General features: G+C 39.6%; 1 protein-coding gene across 2 annotated transcripts in view; it reads left to right on the plus strand.

Moving 5' to 3' along the window:
• The window catches only part of ZRANB1 (zinc finger, RAN-binding domain containing 1), a 62,073-nt gene that overhangs the window by 20,925 nt on the left and 20,200 nt on the right, over nucleotides 1–20,948 (plus strand). The window contains exons 2-3 of one of the 2 annotated variants that reach the window (XM_014945319.1): nucleotides 12,354–12,451; nucleotides 13,132–14,030. In XM_014945319.1, coding sequence (XP_014800805.1) covers nucleotides 13,217–14,030 — 814 coding nt within the window. In that variant the 5' untranslated portion in view covers nucleotides 12,354–12,451; nucleotides 13,132–13,216. The remainder of the gene's footprint in view (nucleotides 1–12,353; nucleotides 12,452–13,131; nucleotides 14,031–20,948) is intronic. The other variant, XM_014945318.1, reaches the window with a different exon arrangement.

Below are 20,948 nucleotides of genomic sequence, written 5' to 3' on the forward strand. Positions count from 1 at the left end.
GGGTGTGTGCCGCGGTGGAATAGCTGATGGAATAGGTGCTTGGATCTGTGTGTTTTGCAGAGCACAACTTCCATGATACCGCCCGTAGTACAGTCTCAGGTATTGTGGGTACTTTAGCAGAAATAAAGTACCGCGTGGGAAGTATTTCAAAATCGAGCTTGTTTTTGCGAGATGAAGTTTGTGGTGGTTTTTTTGTTTTGTTTTGTTTGTTTTTTAAGAAGAAAAAGTTGGATTCAGGAGTTAGGTGAACGCTTCCAATGCCTTTCTGACTCTACCTTCCCGGTCCCAGACTGCGGCAGCTCCCGGCCAGGAGAAGGTAAACTTCTCTGCGGAGGTCACGGAGGTGTCTGGTGGCCCTTCCTTTGGGATGACTAAAGGTGTCCCTTCCACCCTCAACCCAAGTCATTGGAGTCTGGCCCACCGGGTGATCCACCCCGCTTTGGGACGGCGTCCCCACCGTGCTCCCTGCTCTCCCCAGAGCAGCGGGTGGGAGAAGTGACAGGAGAAAATTGCTGTGGGTCTCCTGCCCGGCAGACACAGCAGGGCTGCGGAGAACTTTTTGTTGCTGCGGTGACTTTCGGTGATAACAATAATGGCAACTTTTTTCTAGAATTCTTGGGCGTCGATGTAGTAAACAAATGGTTGTGTGACAGGCTTTGTGCTGGGCTTGAACAGTCTGTGCTCCCCAGCTACCTGCTGTGCCATCAGTGGTGAGACTGGCGTGCGAGTTTAACACGTTGATAGGTTTGTTGATGCAGAAATTGAAAGGTGAGATGTCTTCTGTGTAATACCTTAACTTCTTCCTTTCTCTAACCCATATTGTGTGTTAAAGTAGCCCAGGAGAGATTTGTTGTGCTTAGTCTTGCTTTTCCTTCCTTTTTTTTTTTTTTTGGTGTTGGATGACTGCAGAAGAGATTTGTGAAGCCCATTTCTTTTTTAATTTTCTTTCCTTTTTCAGTGGTTACTCAGAGATGGGGGGAAGCAGGTAAGCAGCAGGGGGTGTTCTGGAACGCCTTTATTTGCCTCCTTCCAAGGCCAAGTTGAATTGGTGTCTTGCTGTGCAGTCTAGTGTGTCATATGCAAAAGATCACTTCTGATTTCAGTCTGTCAGAGCATTAAAAGAGAATAACGCTTTTGGATGTGTTGCATTTTGCAGGGTTTGTAAAACTCTAATTTTAATGTGGTGTAATTCTCTTGAAGAAAAAAAGAAATTATTACCTTTACTTGTCTTATGCCGCTTAAGTAAGGACAGGCAGATGGAGATGACCAATGAGGCTATACTCTGGTATTGTAGAGTTGTATCCATTAGCATTTTCTCAGAAGTATAATTAAAAATATTAATGTAATTGGAACGCTGAGTGGCAGAAAAGCATCAATGGGATTCATCACAGAAGCATGACTTAAATTGGAGACTAGTTAAAACACAAAGTTGGTCAAGGGAACATTTTCAGTCTTATTTAGCCTTGTGTGTGGCCATTCTAATTGTACCTCACTTGATATGGACATTCCTTGGGGATGGGAAATCCCATCCATCTTTGGTGTTCTTTGGAAGATGGATCTGTAAATAAGTCAGAAGTGTAAGTAGAAAAATACTTTACTGATTGTATGGGAGGTTATTTTTAATACAGTCAATCAAATAATCAAATGTACTCACAGGCACTTTAATGTGAGATTTACTGGCTCCTTCATGTGGTATTAACTTAGGTCTTAACGTTTCTCTTTCCAGCTTCTCTTTGCCATATCAGTTTTGCACTGGGTTGGAATTGTGCAGAACTTTGAATCACTACATTCTTTATCGCGATATGCCATCTACTAATTGCAGCAAAGCATTTAAACTGCGGCTGCACGTTCTGTCAGTAATCTCATGCCCCTTCCTCCCCACCAAAATTTGAAGACTGGGTTATTTTGGGCTGTTCAAAATTCATGTCAACAAGTAATCCTCATTTTAACTGCATGAATTATGATCCACAGGCTCCCGGTTCTAAAATGGAACTAAACTTTAGTTTGGCAGCTGAAAATGGCTGGCTTAGCTGTAACAGAGTTCTTAATTTTTATTTTTTTTCAGTAGTACTACATATGAAGAGGGAAATGAGGCAAAGTTGCAAAGATAATTTTTTTTCAATGCAGCCGATGAAGAGCTTACCACTTCAGTTGTCAAATGGCATAGCTTGGTGAAATCGGTTAAATAGCAGATAATTATAACTTTGTAATGTCAGCGTAATGGAATTTGTTATACCTTAAAAAGAAAAGTTCTGTCTTCTAGTTCAGACCCTTTCCTGGTACTCGCTCTTTTTTGTAGCACTTCTTGCATAGCTGACATTGCTTGAACTTGCACAGACTCGGATTGATTTTGTGCCTGTGTTCATTTTTGCATCAATTGCTGAAGCACGCTTCTCATACGAATGCAGTTAATTCTTTTGGAATTTTCTTGAAATACAAGATCATCAATAGGACTGTTCTCTCTTCAGTGTCTAACAGCTAACGTTCTTTAAAACACGAACTGTAGTACTTCATCCATTCTGAGAACATGTTCATCTATAATAATGAAGATTATTTTGTATTTCCTTCTTGTGTGGCAGGGGCAGGTTTTCAGAAGGTCTGTAGGATACAACTGGAGTTGTATCCTCTGCCTGGTATTTTTCAAACCAGCTTTTTTTTCCTCTGCTGCTGTCCCATTTCTGTGAAAGCTCATTTTGGTGGAGAGTGGAGGGAGGAGAGGTGTGGAGGGGGTGGATCAGGGAATGAGTGCAGTGACGTTTGAAGAAGGAACTGTCTTCAAGAGGGGGCCAATACGGAGACCTTGGTTCAAGAAAACAGAAGGAATGATAGATTTTTTTAACAAGGATCATGGAGGGGTAATACCTTGGAAAGAGTGGTGGTATGTGTAGAGCATCTTCCCTTTGAAGCAGTCAAATTTGCAGCCCATTTTTCCACCTTTTACTGTACAGCAGATATATAAGCTGGCAGTTTTCCCTTTGGTTATTTGAATTTATCCTGATATAATGTGTTCTACTTGTTCTTAAAACAAGGATACTATTGCGCTGTTATTTTTTTATTTTTAGTAAGGTGGAGTATTTTTTTTGCTGAGAGTGGCTGCTAATTTTGCTTGTATTCACACCTGCATTTTAAATTGAGAAAAGTTAGGACTTCAAGACAAATGCACGGGATTTACCTCAGTCTTTAAGGTTGAGCTCCGAATTAAGCTGAAAATACTTGAAGTCGTGAGAGCTAGGTATAAAACCAGTACCAGACGTGTGACCTGCTGCCCAGGTGATGGGGGGACTGGAAGGATGGACCCAGGTCTATTTTGGTAAGTGTAAATAGGACTTCTTTCTGAAGCTGTCACTGGTGAGCAAGAAGGCTGAAGTCTTTTTATGTTGTTTTTTTTTTTTTTTTTTTTTTTCCTTCTCATTCCTCTCACCATGTCAGAAGCCAGGGCACGGTGATGTTTTATTCAGGTTACGTTTGCCATTATTTTTGCACACGAATGTTAAGGTTTAAAAATCCTCCTTGTGATTCTTTGACTTGGATTTGATTTAGCGTGTAGTCTTGAGTAGCTGTTTTTAATGAAGCAGAAAAGCTCCCAAGTTACTGGGGAGTTTGCAGGCATTAAGAAACATGTAAGTTATGTTCTGCTGGTGTTCTGCTGTCTTCTAGCTATTGAGGAGTTAGCTTTCCTGAGCTAAAGAAAATTGTCTGAGCCGCGGTTTACGTGACTCTGGAAAGAAAAATAAACCTGAGTGGTCTGTGTTGTTTTCAGTAGATTAGAACTATTATGATCAAATAATCTTTTAGTGGCTTTGAAGTTCCATGTACTTTTGTAGGTCCATTCACTTGAAAGCCATGCGGCTCTTGGTGCACGGTCAGTTGATTATCTGGGAGGACAAATCACTGTCATAAAGTTAATAACTGTGGATAATTCTAGCAAAAAATAGGAAATTTTCTTTGTGAAGGTGATTGTCGGTTTACGAGAGTCTTATTTCTTGTGTTTGCAAAGCCTAGAAGTGCATTAGCTCATTGTGTGAGTGCTGTTCTTCTTTCAGACTAATGGGCTTGAAAGTATTTCTTCTGTCTCCATTTGTCTTCCCAGTACCAAAGTGGGGATTCAGCAGAGACAGCTGGATATTTATTAGTCTGAATACTCCCTGAAACAGCTTCAACTACAGGTCTGAGCCTTAAGGCTGCTGCAGTTTCAAGAAGCATTGAGTATATACGCTTGTTTCATGCTGGGCTTTTTCTTTTCTTTTCTTTTTAGTTCCCACTACTAAATCAGAGTTACTTTGTACTGGGTGTCTTAACACTGTCGTTTATGCCTTCTATCCGATGGGCCTGTGGGTTTAGGTTTTGGCTACAAAGGCTTCCCCCTACTGTGTGCTTGTTGAGAAGCTAATTTTTATCTTGCTGAAGGTTTGGGATGGTCTGCTGGACTATTTACATTTTTTTGACCTCCCCATTACTGTTTAGCTTGGCAGGGATAAAAATAATTGTCACCTCATGGCTTTCTGAAATGGTTTATTTAAAGAAGGTTGTTGAGTGTTGTCTCCAGCAGAAAGTTATTCCCCCCAAAAGCAGAAGGTTTGCTGGTTTAGAGCTGTTACTCTGAAACTTTTTAGAAGCTCAGAGCACCTTGCAGTGATTACCTTGGAGTTGTTGTGTGCGTATCATGAGCGAAATGCAGATTACTAGTCATAATGTTAAAAAAAAAAAGCGATTTAAAAAAAATGAGATCACTCTTTCTCTAAAAGAAGTTTGAATTTGTTTTCCCTGTGATATTTGATAGTAGTTCTTTGCACTATGTTAAGTGATGACATAGACGGTAGTGTTTTTTATGTGCTGTGATAATAGCATTTTTGCTTCTTTTTTATTTATTTATTTGCTATTTTGCTGTCTAGCCGATATCTTAGCAAGAGCTAGATAAAAGGAGTATAACTTGTACGGCTTATTTGAACTAGAATTTCCCTTAAATATAGCCCCATTGCAAATGGGTATACCAAAGGTGTTCCTTAACTGTATCTCAAAGTGGTTTGCCATTAATTAGGAGGAAACTCCAGCATAGTTGACGTTGAGTGTGTTTCCTTGTTCTATCAGGAGGCAGGTGGGTTTTCTCCACCAAATGGTGACTCTGTCGGCATCTACCCATGGTCTAATTTATGGTCAGCCAGCATTGAGGAGGTCCAGAAGTTAATTACTAGAACTGAATGTCAAACGTACAAGTTTTAATATAATGTTCCTTGGTTGTTGGACAGGTTGAAGTGTTTCAAAGTTTTGATGTCTGACTCCGCAGTGTGTTTTTGTTCGGAGCGTGACATCTGGTTTTCCTCATCTTGTGTGAGGATGGCTGAGTTCTAAACAAAAAACTGAGACGCATGTTTTAGGCTTATAGTCCAAACACAGATAAACTGTATTTTTTTTTATTTGACCTCGGCTTTTATAAAGAATCCTCTTGTTCAACTTGTGTACTTTGTTCAAGGCGAGTGTCTTAAAAATTGAAGTTTTAACAATTCTGTTGTGTTTTATTACGTGTTGTACATCTTACCCTGAGTCAGTATTCATCTCTTTCTGACTGTTCATGATGATCACATTCATTAAACGGCGCTGGCTGTATTTATGCAAATATTCTACTGTAGCTCATTATTTTGAGTCACTTTGCTTGGTTTTTGATTAGTATTGTGGGGGAGATGCTGTGTATTATGTAAGTGTTGATCTGCTTACTCCCTTTCTCCCAAATGGTATTGGTTTCTAAGTAAGCAGATGTATTTAGTTCATTCGAATGTCTAGTAACGTCTCATCTAAATAGTTGTTTGCTTTTAATTGGGTTTAAAGCCCTGAAAAATGTAACTCTCTCCTAAAATAAGGAAGAGGACTGAACTGCAAACTGCTTTTTTTTTTTTTTTTTAATAGGTTGTTTTCAGCAGTTAAGGTTTTCGTAGTTTTTAGTCATAAATTTAACTGAGCTGTATGTAGTTTGACCCATTTGAGATAAGTAACAGATAAAATGGAGACTTGTACTTTGCAAGTTACACAGCAGGATTAACTGTAGTAAAGAGCACAAAAATGCTTCTAGGGATAAACAGCAAAATAACAAAAGACAGCAGGAAGAGTGAATGTTTAGTATTGTCAAATATCTGTTAATTCTGTGATGAGTTTTCAGCTTTTGCAGAAGAGTCTGTTTATATTTAGGTCTAAATCCTCACCTGAAGTTCATTGTCAATACTCGTATTTCAGATGTCTCCTAAGATTCTTCCTGCATAGAACATTTGCAAAATTAGGCATCCTCTTGCATTAAAATTGCATATAAATTCTCTTGCTTATGCAAAGTCAGGCTTTAAGGTTTATTTGAAATGATAGCACTTGGATTGGAAGTGTGAATAGAATACTGACAAGAAAGCTGAAGCAAAATCAGCATAATTTTTCTGAATACAATAAATACCTAATAAACTAGACTTAAGATGCTTTGAAATGATATGAATCCATAAATAAATAAGAAAACAGTTTTTTATTAATTGTATGTAAATGAAGCCCTTCAGAATTCAACCAATGAAAATATTTCTAAATGTTTTCAAAAGTAACTTTATCAGAGAATTTTTTTTGGTGAAGGGAGCTGCATTTCTTCCACCGTGTTTCTTTGTGAAAGATTAACTCTTCTGGATTTTAACTAATTGCCTGCTTATAAGAGTAGATGAAAAGCTGTATGTAATGAAGGTCATACCTAAAAATCTGCAGCACAGAGTCTTTGTTGGCAGCCCAGACTGTGAAAACTGGAAAAAAATATGTTAAAGCTCACGTACTGATTGTAAATAGTTACTCAGTTATAACTAAAATGTTTTCAGTTTTTCCTTTTTCATGCACCGTTAATGTTACAGTTTGTAGATTGTGTTGTGATTTACACAGCAATGATTTGGTCCTTAATAGAACTAAGATTTGTACCAGTTGTAACACAATGATGCCTCTCTTAAGACAGCAATGTTCCTCCTGTTCTCCATGTTTTTGGGAGTAAAGGAAGAGAAAAGGTGCATGTTTCAAGAGCAGTGCTCTTACTGGGCTGAGGATGGGAAGGATAATGTAGTTTGACAAAATCCTCTGTCTCCCAACACAGTTCTTGCTTTTTATCTGTATTTTTAGAAGAAGGGGGTTTCTGCAATGGTCGCTGCAGTCTGAGACCAGTTCCTACTGTCTGTACTGCAAATAGCCACCTAGTTGTCTTTAAAGAAATAAAAATTTCATAAACAAAATACCCCACCTCATAGAGCAGCTCGCAGAAAAGGATTTAAATGTTCTTTTCCTGACATTACAGTATTTTTTCCTTTTTGCTGATCAGTTTGGGACAGTATCTTTTCACTTTTAACAAACTACCCTACCAACCAAAGCAAACTATGCTCACTTGGTGATTCCTTTCTTTGATGTTCAGGTCAATACAGAAAATGCTTCTATGTTTGTGGCTTTGCAGTAATCTTTCCCTTATTTATTATAATACATAGTTATTGCCCTTACTGCGAAGCTTCCAGATTCAGCGCTGATCTGATTTGGTTGTCTCATTGACAAGGTCAATGTTCTTAATTTTTTTTTTTTAAACTAATTTGCAGAGATGACAATGGAAGTTATTGTTAGTTCCCTTCAAACTCTAGAAGCCTGGGTTCAAGTTCTGTACTTTTAATGTACTGATCTGTTGAGGCTCATGCTGTGTTCTTGAGAAAGCAGTCATGCAAGAATAGCCAAGAGTTGAAGGTGGAGTAAGTAACAAAGTAAATTAAGAGAAGAAAGTGTCAGTAAAATTCCACCTTAGAAAATTCGTCAAGGCAAATTACATGTGAAAATCAATCCTTAATACTTGGCAATAAATTTCAAGTAGGTTATTTAAAAATGTAAGTTGCTTTTGTTGAAGTGTATTGACAGTGTGATACTTCACAAAGATTCTCGGACCCAAATAACAAAAGTGAATTTGAGCCAGTTTAAATAGTGATGTGTCTCATGTAAGAAGTCATTGAGCTTTTCAGAGAGTTTCCAAGTTTGAAAGAAACAAATTGGCCTTTTTGATTGGAGCTTGTGTAGAGCTGTTTTATCCTCTAGACCTTCCTACTGGCTGTATTTAAAAACTGGCAAAATCTTTGTTTAAAGAGTCCCTTGGTACAGCTTATATGAGCTTTACAAAGATACTCTGGGTAGAGTCCACGCTGTTTATAAGTGTATTTGCTTGGAAATGGTGAAATCAAACTATTGCTTTGTTTCCTGTTGTGACCAGTTGATTCAAATTCACCTTGTGCATCTTAAAAAAAAAAACAATGTTCTGCAGTTTTACAGAACAAAACCAGCTACAACTGTCTGGGTTCAGTCTAGTGCATGTTTTATCATAACTGTTTAAGGTGATAAACCAGATGTGTGATTTTTAACAGGTTTTCCTTTTACAGCTTTAATTAGAAAGCTTATTTGTGTATGAATGAACTTCAGGTTTTCTAAGAAGTATGCCGGTTTTCTGCGGGTAATTGGAAGAGAACTCGAGGTAGTGACGTACCAGGGGGAACGCTTCTGAAAATGTGTCAAATTATGCAGGGTTAATCATAGGCAATTTTTCTTAAAAACCTGTTTGTCCATCATGTATATGTAAACTTCACAGCAACATTCTCCAGCTGTTAGTGAGCAATTACAGCTGTCAGATTGAGACTTTTTCTTGGTAGATGTACATTTAAATACACCATATTTCATAATACATGAAGAATACAGACAGTGAAGATGCTGCTGTTTGATCTTGTGCTTTGACTCGCTCCTTTTTGTGGTTGGATGTGGGAAAGGTGTGACTTCTACAGTCACAAACTGTTGAGTGAGTAGATTCTGCTCTTTCTTTCAGAACAAGACGCTTCTGCTTCTTTTGTTCCTCTGAAAAGTTGCTTCAGTGTTTTAAAATAAAGCTAAATAATCCAGCCTGCGTGTCTTTTTTGGAGCAGCCTAAGAGGGGCAGCCACATTGGGGGGGAAAGAGGGGATCTCTTTTCCCTGGCAAGCCTTGCTGAAGGCTGAAGTTGAGCTCTCTTTTCCCTGTAAATATAGAAAGAGTTAGCTTTGTTTGAAAATCCATAGACACGGGCAAAACGAGTGGAGGTGGGAACACTGATTTGATCAGTATAATTACATACAGTTTCTGCCAGCACAGATGTGCTTCTGACATAACTGTCCCAGCAAAAAATCCGTAGTGTAGACTGGGTTCAATCAGCATCTGGCCTCTTTACGGGGAAGAGCTTGGTCAGTTAATGAAATGGAGCTCCATATTGTTCCTTATTTGAGCCAGAGGATAAAAAAAACAACTTCTGGATACAGTGGAATATAATATATCCTGTGATAAAAATGTTATTTGAGGACTTCATTGTTTCTTCCCAATTTCTCTGTACTGGTTTGTGTTTTCCCATGTGCCTAAAAAGAAAAATATTCTTGAAACAAAGCAAAAGAAAATATTCCGATTGTTCTAGGTGTCCTTTTCTGTCTGACTTTATTTAGTAGGTCTGATAATGTTTTGATTTTTCTTCACTTGATTTAGCAGAATTTAATACATCCTCCTCTTTAGTGTGCTGAGTTATTTTAGTAGTCTGTCCAGAAGGTATTTAGCACAGTGTACAAACTGATCAATTGGAACTCGCTTGGAGTTTAGTGGGTTTTAATTTCTTGTTTGCTCATGCTTTTTTGGACGTTAAGTCACGCACCTGCACCTCCCAGTCACTGCTGTGCTATTGCTCTGGGAGAGGAGGTACTACATGATTCAACTTCTCCTCTCTGAAGAATCTAAAATAACAAGTTAACTTGAAGACAGGGTGGCAAAGAAGTAATTCTGAAAAAATGTAACAAGCTTCAGACTGCTCAGTGATGGATGGTGATCCTGCATCACTAGTAAATCAGCTGGTTCTGGTGTCCCTGGGCTGAAGTGCAACTGGGGGTCAGACCAAGACCAGAAAGTAAAAAAAACCCCAAATCCTGATGTGTGAAAGTGCTAAATTTTCTCATGTAGCTGTGCTGTAGTGGGTGTTTGCAGAGCTATCAAAAAAGAGAAATTGCATTGTTCCATTGAGCCTTTTTATATTCTTTACTAGATAATAACCTGAGGCCTCATGTTTGGAGGTAGCGAGCCCTATCTCAGAGGCTTTCAAAGCTGCAGATACTCAGCCTCTCTAAGAATTATATCTGAAAGCATCTAGCTTTTTAAGGGGCACAAAGAATTATTACAGCTAAAAACCTAATCTCATGATATATGGGAAAGCTTTTCAGTAACACGGTATGCACTGGGCTATTTAGTTTCATAAATAGTATCTCAGTATTTGTTTAGATCATTTTTTTAACCAGCTGCTTTTCGACTTGAGCAGTGATCTCCTTTCCCAGCCTGAATGTCAGAAAAACAGATGATGCTTTGTTTTCTCGCCCCATCCCAACCGTGGGTTGAGATTTGCTTGCGATGGGAACGCTGGGTTTAAGGCTTTGAAAACTAGGGCAGGTGAGAGACCATTTACAGTCGCAGATCCCTCTTGGGTTTTGTCACACGTTGTATGCTTATGTAGCTTTTGATTAAAAACTTTACCTACTGAAAATCTACCAGTTTCTGCTCGGGTAGAAATTATTCTCAAGCTTGTGTTGGGTGTGGAAGTATTGGGACAGCCACTTTCTGGGTGTCCTTCAGGGCAAGGGAGACTGCTCTTGGGGGTTCTGTGGGTGGCAGTTGGCAGGTGCACGGATGGGGTGCTGCTTCCTTCTCTTTTCTGAAAACCCTGTTCGCCTCTCTTAAGTTCCTAACCAGGAAACATTAATATCTCAGAAAAGTCTACTGTTTATAGAGAGAATAAGTGTATTCAGAAACATTGATGAAAGTCATAAAAACCCACCTTATTTTTGGGATTTGGGAAAAATAGCCTTGACCAAATGGAATAGATACATCTAGTGTATAGTGTACTTGTATGGGAAGTGTTTTTGGCAAAGCTTTAGTTTCTTTGTGGAGCAGAGGAACTGTTTTGCCTTCACGTTTCTGAAGAGTCTTCTTTATGAAGTCACCTTTGGTATAATCAAGTTGACTTTGTATTCTTGAGTATATATATATATATATTTGTATTTTTCACTATATATGTATTTTCCACTTATTTTATTACAGATATGGGGACCGTAGTATGATCTTGCTCCTTTTTTTTTTTCCATTACAAGTGGGCATGGACTTTTCTGAGTGAACGGTGGAGGGGAAGCAGTAGGAAGTCCAACTGCCTTCTCAGCACATTCCTTAGTCTGACACAGTTTTATAACGTATAGGTGGGAGTGAAGTGCTCTGCAGGCTGTTCAGATAAGTCATGTTAGAACCCCGGCTTTATGAGAAAGCTTTACATCTTCCTGATTGCTCATCTGCTTTCACGCAGCATAAATATGGATCTCTGGTGAAAAGGATAGTCCTGGCCTCCCCTCGGTCCCGGCCATGCGATAGCCCCTCATTCATGCAGCCACCTGATACGGTGAATAGATCAGAGTGGAGCTGCTGGAAAAATCCTCTGCTGCTGCCCGCTGGAGCCCACAGAAGGGCAATAGTAGGAGTAAGGGTGACAAATTTAAGTGGACATTTAGCTCTGCCTTCATAGAGCAAGGTGTGTGTGAAGGTGTTTTGGTGAAGAACGTACTAACTCATTAAACATTTCCTAACTGGAGAACAGGTATAAACTAATTTTTAGTTTGATGTGTCTAGTTTTGAATGTCATCCTGTTGTCTGACTTCTCAGTCCTTGTTTACTAGATTCCAGGTGTTTTTGTTAGCCAAGAGAGTTGCAATATGATGAATGGGAATAGTCAGTCAATTGGTATGACAAATTTGTATTTTAAATAGTTTTGCATGCTTAAAAATAGCACGTAATTGAATCTTATGTGTTGGGTAACGATTCTGTGATAAGGAAGGAAACAGACTGTATATATTTTTTTCTATTTGTCCTTTATCTACCTGCCTCACCCTTCCCCTCTACACAAACTGGAGGGGATCAAAGCTTTTTTTCCTTCCCCATACTGTTCCTCATTCCAATATGAGTGTTTATAGATGTTTTCGTGTGAATTTGAAGTTGCTTGGATTTTGTGCTTTTACTTCAGCAGATTGATCACTTGTATGGCAACTGGTTCTTTATAAATCCTGGTTTATTTTAACCACTCTATATGTTAGTCTTATCACTTGTATGGCAACTGATTCTTATAAATACTGGTTTATTTTAACCACTCTATATGTTAGTCTCGGCAGGTCATGACTGAGTTTAAACAAGTAAATTAGGATCGGAGTAGGTGTGGCATTTAATGATTAACTTTCTGGTTACTCAGGTCCAGTAGGAAACCTATAATGAGTGTGTTTTCGTTTTGTTTACAGGAATAGTTATCTGCTTAGTCTCATCCTTCGTATTTGGCGATCTGAGGGAAAAGTCTGGGCCAGCATGAAGACAGAATCCCTTCTTCATTAGAGAAAAAGTGAGTTGGAACTGGGTTGCAATCTGGGTTTGTAGAATGAAAATACTGTGTTAGCTTGTCAACACACACACCTTGTACTTGCTCTCAAGTGGTATTTCAAGTTCGTAATGCTGCTGTTATGAGTGATGTCCAGTCAAGGCCTAGTCTTGGTTAAGCACATGTATACAATTAAATGTATGCATTTTATGTAAACTCCTACACCTACTTTTCCAAAGGAACTGCTTACTCACTGTATAGCTCCCCACTTGTAACACTCCTTCCTTCCAAATCCTAGAGCATCTAGACTTTGTGTTCCATTTCTTGTACTGCTGTATTCATACTGAGTTTTATTTCAATAATTTAATATTTGTCACTTGTTTCTGTAGCCCTATTGGTCCTTTCTCCAGTATTCTTTATGTTTGGTGTGTATCTGTTTTCCAAATTAGTTTTGCAAGCCTCTGCTCAAATTTAAGAAACTCCAGAAATGCAGAACTGAGATTTGTGCAGTAGGAGATCCTGAATTCTGCATTTAAAATGCAGTTAACTCAAGTCTTATCCTTTACCTGGTGGTTTTTCTCCCCCTGAATGTTCTAATAGTATAAAGAAAAAAAAAGACTGCCCGGTTGCCCAGCCTGATGTTTATGTTTGTTATGTCAACTGGGTTAAATCTCATTTACCTTTTTTGTTGTTTTTTGAAACAGATCTCCTGTGCCACCGTTGTGTACTAATGCTGTATTCTGATTACTTAGCTTTCTGCCTGACGCAGTTCATTTCAAGAAGTGCACGATGACAGAGCGTGGAATTAAATGGGCTTGTGAGTATTGTACATATGAAAATTGGCCATCTGCAATCAAATGTACCATGTGTCGTGCTCAGAGACCTAGTGGAACAATTATCACAGAAGATCCATTTAAGAGTGGTTCGAGTGATATTGGTAGAGACTGGGATCCTACGAGCACTGAAGGAGGGAGTAGTCCTTTGATATGTCCGGATTCTAGTGCGAGACCGAGGGTTAAATCATCTTACAGTATGGAAAGTGCAAATAAATGGTCGTGCCACATGTGCACGTACTTGAACTGGCCGAGAGCGATCAGGTGTACTCAGTGCTTGTCTCAACGCAGGACCAGGAGTCCCACGGAGTCTCCTCAATCTTCAGGTTCTGGTTCCAGACCAGTCCCTTTTTCTGTTGATCCGTGTGAGGAATACAATGACAGAAATAAACTAAACACAAGGGCTCAGCACTGGACTTGTTCTGTTTGTACATATGAAAACTGGGCGAAGGCCAGGAAGTGTGTCGTGTGTGATCATCCCAGACCCAACAACATCGAAGCAATAGAACTGGCAGACACAGAAGAGGCTTCTTCCATCATAAACGAGCAAGACAGAGCTCGGTGGAGAGGAAGCTGTAGTAGTGGTAATAGCCAAAGAAGATCTCCACCTACAACCAAACGTGAATCTGATGTGAAAATGGACTTCCAAAGAATTGAATTGGCTGGAGCTGTTGGCAGCAAGGAAGAACTCGAAGTGGACTTCAAGAAACTAAAGCAAATTAAAAACAGGATGAAAAAGACTGACTGGCTGTTTCTAAACGCTTGCGTTGGTAAGTAGTGCTAGCTGCTGCCTTGTACTGTTATGCTTGTGGTTAATGTTTTGGGAGAATGAAGAATTAAAACATAAACTTAACATTTTATTTTGAAACTTTTTTTTAATCTCTGCATTTTAATTTTAAAGGTTTTGAAACCTTTTTTTTTAATCTCTGCATTTTAATTTTAAAAAGTAATCCAAATGTAGAAACTCCATAAATAGCACCCGCGAAGAGATGGTGCAGAGTTCATCCATAATCTCAACGGGGAAGATGTGTTTCCCGACTCTGCTTGGACTTTTTTGACCTTTTGTAGAATTGGATATCCATGTAACCAAATCCTGTTGGTCTGTGTAGTTGTTGAAAGATGGAAAAATTACAAAACCAGTCTACGGAACATGGTAGTGCATATAATACTGTAAAAAAAGCCATTACTGGAGAATTAAAATTACTTTTCTTTTTTGCTATGGCAAGATACACTAGTAGAATCAGCAGCTGCAGCTTGGGAGTATTTGTAAACAGTGTAGAGCTTGCAACAGTACAAGATGCTCTGTCAGATGTTAAAAATAACACCAAAATATGTAGCTCCAAGAAACTGCATGTGTAATACTGACCTTGAAAGTAATAATGTTGTGTTAATACAGATACTGTGCTGTAAATGTTTACAGGCTTTCTGAAAGTATTTTGGTAGTCAACTGCTTCAAAAAAATTCAAATACCAATTTTGTTTTGTATTTTAGTGCTTTCCTAAGGAAATTCTGGATAATTCTCCCAATGCTGTTAAAGAACAGAGACATGTGAGAGCAGGGTTTTCTTCAGTTATTGACCTTGTGAGTTAACTTTTGTCCTGTAACTTCCCAGAAGCAGATATCTTGTGGCCCAGCATACGAGCAGGTTAAACACTTGAAATACGCAACTATTTTTAGAGTAAAACACTTCATTTGAAACTCTAGCACTACTAGTATGTCTCGTACTGTTCCTTCATGTTTCATGAAGTCACTTCATAGTTGTTACAACAGAAAAACTAATTTGTGGAGCTGCTGTATTTGCTATATTGGATCAGATGTCAAGGTTCTTATGGGTTTGGTTTCTCTGAGCTAATAAATATTCCAGTTTATTTTTGCGTTGCGTGAACAGTTGGAAGAACACATTTTCTTTTGAGAATAGTTAGATTTCACATTATTTCTCGATACCTTCAGCTCCTTGCATGCCAACAGACACACAGTGCTTTTTCCTTCTGAAATGAAGCAATTGAGATTCTGTACAGTATTTCTTAAGTTATTGAATGCCCAAGAGCAATTGTTGGAGGTCATTCTTGTGCCTTGCAAGCGTCTGTCTTGCATTCCGATAGCAACTGTGTTAAATATTAGGGTTTTTTTTCCCTCTGTTTTCCTAAAGTGATTTTTTTTTGACTATTCTGATGTTACTTGAAATATTTCACGCTTTCAGATTTAATCTGTGTGGGTTTTGCAAGTACTTAATGTTGCTTGTGACTATACAGTTGCACGTGAAACATAAAACTGCGTTCACAGAAATTCTTTTAAGGCAATAATGATTTGTTCTTTTAAAATGAAAATAGTTTGAAGAGATCTTGATGAGAAAGGCAGAATGTAAATAGAGTGGTGTGCTTGTTTTTTTACTAGCGTTCTGCTGCAAGATTTCATGGATTCCTTTCTGTAACTTAAAATCTTACTGTCATTTTTTAACTGAGGGGCAAAAAACCAGCTACCAAAGCTGTTAATTATCAGTCCTTCATTTCAGAATTGTGTTTTGCGTCAAGCTTTTCCAAATACTCTTTGTAGCAGGAGTAACCTTGGGAGGACTGCTGGAAGTTTCACAGGTTCTTTTGTGGTTGTCTCTGGATGTTTTGCAGAGCGCATCTATATTGGGAAGACCTACCAGTTTAACCAGTAATTGTAAAAGCAATAAGCCACACTTGTGCTGGTTGTCTTGTTGTCTTAATGTGACATACTTAAAACAATTTAACTGTCAATGGAACAATTTTGCCTGAAGCGTATGTTCTTATCGTTGAAATCAACTGAGTTGTTGTAACTTGGTGAGTTGCTGGTTGGCAGCCACCTGGAGCTCTGGTGAATGCTGCTCAATCCTTAGTCAAACACGGTTATAAAATAGGGCAAGTTCATGTTAAATGGCAGGTAAATTTGTGAAAATCGATGGAGTAAGCATTGGTGTGTAGCCTGGTTTCAGAGTCCAGCTGAGAAGTGGTGGTTTGTTTGGATTTGGTACCTTCAGACTGTGCACCTCCAAGTTTAAATTCAATCAGTTGTGGAGGGTCCTTTTGCTTTGAGTCTGCCTTGTGTGGGAGACATGTAGCGGTTTAAAGTTTTTGGATGTACAAAGTGTAGCTTTCCCTGAAGTTAAAAATAAAGATTAGAGGAGCAGGAGTAGGAGTAATTCTTGGCAGACCGGTTATTTTCTTTTCTCATAGAAGATATTATCTTTCAGAAGGTACCAAGGAAAATGTTTGATACTCTGGGACAGCTGTTTAGTTGAACTCTCTCTTTGCATCTCAACTCTAGTACAAAATTCTTTTTACTATATTTTAAATTTAATGTCAAGCTTCATTTAAAAACATGTATCAGACTGGTTTGTTTTTTCCCGGTATTTGTTCCTTTTAGCTGAAACATGAAGATAGTTGTGTATCTTGTGTGGATTTAGAAAAGTGCCTCTGTGTGTCTGTGGGTTTTTTTGTTTTATTGCAGACATCCATTCATGCTCTCCCCACCTCAGGAAATAAATATACCATCAAGGCTTTTATTCCTTGCAAATCTGGGCTGTGCAAAATGTGATGAGTGCCACTCCTGCATGTCAGCATGAGTAGTTTCCTTGATGGGAGGGTATTAGTTCCAAATCAGAAAGATTTAGTGGCATTTCCTCTTTCAAACTCTGCAAGTAAATGCACTGAGATGTTTGGTTTTCTTGTTCACTTGGTTTTTGCAGCAGTGGAGGTATCTGTCAAATGATTCTTTTTCAAAACGATGAGATTTTAGAACTGATTTGTCTGGTTAAAATTTACTAAAATCAAAGCAAGAGTGTCCAATATACAGCTGTTGAGTACTGTGACTTGCTACCAATCCCAGTCCCATTTATGATGAGAAATTACAAGTGGCTTCTGCAAGGACCCTGATGCTTTCTGCTCTACTGGCCTGGTAAAAGGTTAATGTAAAGTCCAAGATGACTTCCAGTTCTTGGAGGGGTGGGGAAGCTAATGTATAATTAAAATTAAGCACCATGGTCTTTTCTATAACTCGCAGTATCTCTGCTAAAGAGACTGTAGGGGCAGCTCGGTGGCCTGTGGGGCTTGGGGAACGGGATGTGTAGGCAGAGCAGCACTGCCCTGGGGGCTGGAGAAGCTGGTTACTGCTGGCTCTGGGTTTAGATAGTACAAATGGATGAAGATGGTCATAGCTTTAAAACCTTTCTAGTGTTCAGGGTTTGCTCAGGGCTTACAGTTGGTACTTGCTGGAGCTTCCCTTCTCCTGGCAATTGAGGGTTTTATGGTGGTGTCAGCATAGTGTGGTCATGGGGCATCCTGGGGTTGTGTGTTTATCTCCAGAGCTTTAGCTGTAGCCCACAAATTAAAAGTAAACTGCATTTCTTCCTCTTTTCCTTTCTTTTCCAATCCTGGTTATTAACTGCTGCAGGAAGAGTGTGCCCTGCTCCTTTGGTTCAGGTCAGTAAGGTGGCTCCCACCAGCATGGGCCAGGCTCCCTGGCTGGGGGTGGTGGCTCCAAAACCAAGACGACACACATTCTTCTTAGCTGTGTGAAAGAAACAACTAAGAGTGTGTTTCTTAAACAAATCCAAAATATTTAGAGCAGTCTGTAATGAATCTTGTTTTGCACTACATCCTTAAAAGGACTGCTGGTTCATTCCTCGTATTCCTACATATGTGTCTGCTTAGTTTTCCCTTTGCCGACCACTTTATCTCTCTTATGGGGTGTTTTTTCCTCTGTCCTTTTCTCCCTTTGGTTTTTGGAAATAGTGTGAAACGTGTTACCCAAAGATTCCCAGATTCTGGGGAAAAGGATAGTTGTTCTGGCTGGGTTTTAGTGTGAAGTTGGTTGGGCACATCCCTTGCTCCACACCTCCTGCTCCGTGTCTTGCAGAGTTTGTGGCTCTTCACTGCAAATAAAGGTGGCCCGAAGGGACTGCTGTGCCAAGAGGCTCTCAGCTGGCACTGCCACCCGAAATTGTCCTCCCAGTGCTTGTTTCTGTCCCCTGGCATAGTGTTTCAGTAACCCCAGAGTGGTGTCCTCGTCACACCCCTGGTAGAGCTAAACCTCCATGGGGCTGTTGATGCTGTAATAAGGGAGTGGGAAGTGCCTGGGTGGGAACAGGGTACTGGAGGCGGGGAGGGGCCACACACTGGTCCTTGCTGGTGCCAGTTTAGGCTGGCTAGAACTGTTTGAGGAAGTATAACATAAATTAGTCACTGACAGGTCACCTATCATCCTGGTCTTGGTTACATATGGCAGACGGTGTCTGTAGGGATGGCTGGGGAGACAGTCCTGGGTGTGAGCTGAGCATCCTGGCCTCCTTCCCCATTCCTTTGGGATAATGGGAGGCAGGCCTGGGCAGACTTGTCTGCTGGGCCAGGTAACAATGATGTAGGTGTACAGCTTTCATCTGGATGAGAAACCTTGTTGTATTGTCATCTGTGTCCTATACATATATTCTATCGTAACTACTTTACATTTGTGTGTGTGTGTGTGTGTATCTTTCAGAGTAGGTAAAACTCTGCACGCCTTACTCCTTGGTAGAAAATCATACCTCCTGAAACACACTTTTATTTTGGTCTCTTGACTGCTTTTTGTTAAATAATAGAATGGTTTGGGTTGGAAGGGATCTTAAAGACCCTCTTATTCCAACCCCCAACCCCAAATGCTGAGTGATATTTTATGCTAAAAAATAATTGATTAAATGATCAAGTTAAAAATAGTTATTTAAATTTGCCTTGGAAGCACTGATGGTTATCTTGAATACCATTTGTGATTTTCCACTGTCCAGCCTTCTTTCTGGGTGCAACCCTGCAAGTGACTGATGGGTCTTTAATGCAACAAGGGGTGTGATAGCTCTGACAGGGGATAAGGACATCCTTCAACAGTTCTTCTTTCATGTGTGCTGCTTTGTCTTGTAATGATATGTTAGATACATACTACCTGGACTGTATGTGGGGGCAAGAGCTGTTTGCGTGGGGGGAAAAAGAAGAGGTGATAGTCATATTCTCATGTGTAGGGTGGCTTCAGGTTTAAGGTAGATGTCTTCTTGGAAGTTATTTGCTTATTTTTAAGCTGACTTTAAAAAAATGTAGTATGCAGAACGTTCTGTCTCGAGCTGTCATTCCCTAGAGAGTGACTTGCTGTTGAGTGTGTGCTAATTCTACCAAGGGAGGTCCTGGAAATGAAGAAAGAGGAGCATGAACAGAAGGGTGTGGTTACAGGCCCATAAAGGATTTTCAGATAATCCCTCTCTTTTGTGTTAATTGATGTGTCATATTTGCATGTGAAGGAGTTCTTCCTTTGGAGAGGAGAAATTCTTCTCAGACTGAATGTTTTTGGTGCTCAAAATTCTTTATTGATAATAAAACTTTATTTGTGGCCACCTGATGAATAGATGGAAGTGGGTGAGTGCTCAGCTCCAGAGGATGCTACAGCTCACGTGGTCCAGCCACTGCTCCTCAGTGGCTAGAGGAGCAGTAAGATTTTTAACAAGTGTCAGAATTAGGCTTTAATGGGTCAATTGATCATAGAATCAGCCCTTTGCTTGCTGGAAGGTCCCCTTGGCACTTCAACCAATCTGGGGCTCAGTCTGTAGATGGGTCAGTGGAGCATTTATCACGTAGACCACCTGTAGCAGAAGAGAAGCAGCATGTGTTTCTGATCTGGTGTATGCTACAGAGGGATCAGTCTCCACTTCTGACTTTTTAAATGTATGATTTGGTTGTTTGAGAAATTTGCCTTCTGTTACCAAGCGGCTCAAGGAACAGTGAAGTCAACTACAAACATGCCATGTAGGAGGCACAATGACACCCTTAAGATGAAGAATCTACTCAAATGTGGTAGCACTGCTGCCATAAATGATGTGTTACCTCCTTGAATCAAAGACATCTCTAATCTTTGAGTTATTTTTTAGATAACTTATCTAAACAGAGCCATCTTCACACTCTTCCATTAATTTAGCAAAAATGTTGTATTTATTTTAGCAGGTATAGGATTGAAATTAATTCTCTTTGGGTTTGGCTTGTTTATTTCAGCTTAATCCTGTTCAGCCTTTTCCAAGAGTTAGAATGCCTGCCCTGTAGTTTATGCAGGGCTGCCCATGTGCCTCTTGTACAGTGATGCTTTTACAGTTTTTAAGAGTCAGGAGCCTTCTGCAGAATCAGTCACTGCTGGCTGACTGCCCTGCTGCTTTTTGCTGCTCTAAAATTCCTCGTTTGCCTTCCCAGAAGTTCAGCTGGGAAATTGAGGAACCTTTAACTCAAGTTCTGTCTCCCCCAGCCTCTCTGCTGCCCCTGTAAAAAAAAAAAAAACAAACAGCAGAACTGCATCGCTCTATTTGAGAGAATTTCCCCGTTTCATTTACAAGTTGTGGCAGCCAGTGCCCTCCAGAGCTACCAGAAAGATAGTGAAGGGAACAGCGGCTGCTGCTGCAGTGTTTTCCCTGGAAAGGTTTACATCCGGCTGTTCGGAAGCCATTGGGACTGTGTGGTTTGGGCAAACAGGATTGAGTTTCCTAGATATGCTTGTAATCTCTTGCATATTTTCCAAATTTACTTAACTGCACTAACCCCTATAAATATTTACACGTCCTAAAGAATAAATTTAATAGCACCTTAGCTGAAGTAATTTGGTTTTAGCAGCTAGGCTAATTATGGGCTTATTTAATATGAGCGAAGGTAAGGTGGTGTCTGATA

This window comes from Calidris pugnax, unplaced genomic scaffold (assembly GCF_001431845.1).
Source record: "Calidris pugnax isolate Ruff unplaced genomic scaffold, ASM143184v1 scaffold89, whole genome shotgun sequence".
NCBI classification, from domain to species: domain Eukaryota; kingdom Metazoa; phylum Chordata; class Aves; order Charadriiformes; family Scolopacidae; genus Calidris; species Calidris pugnax.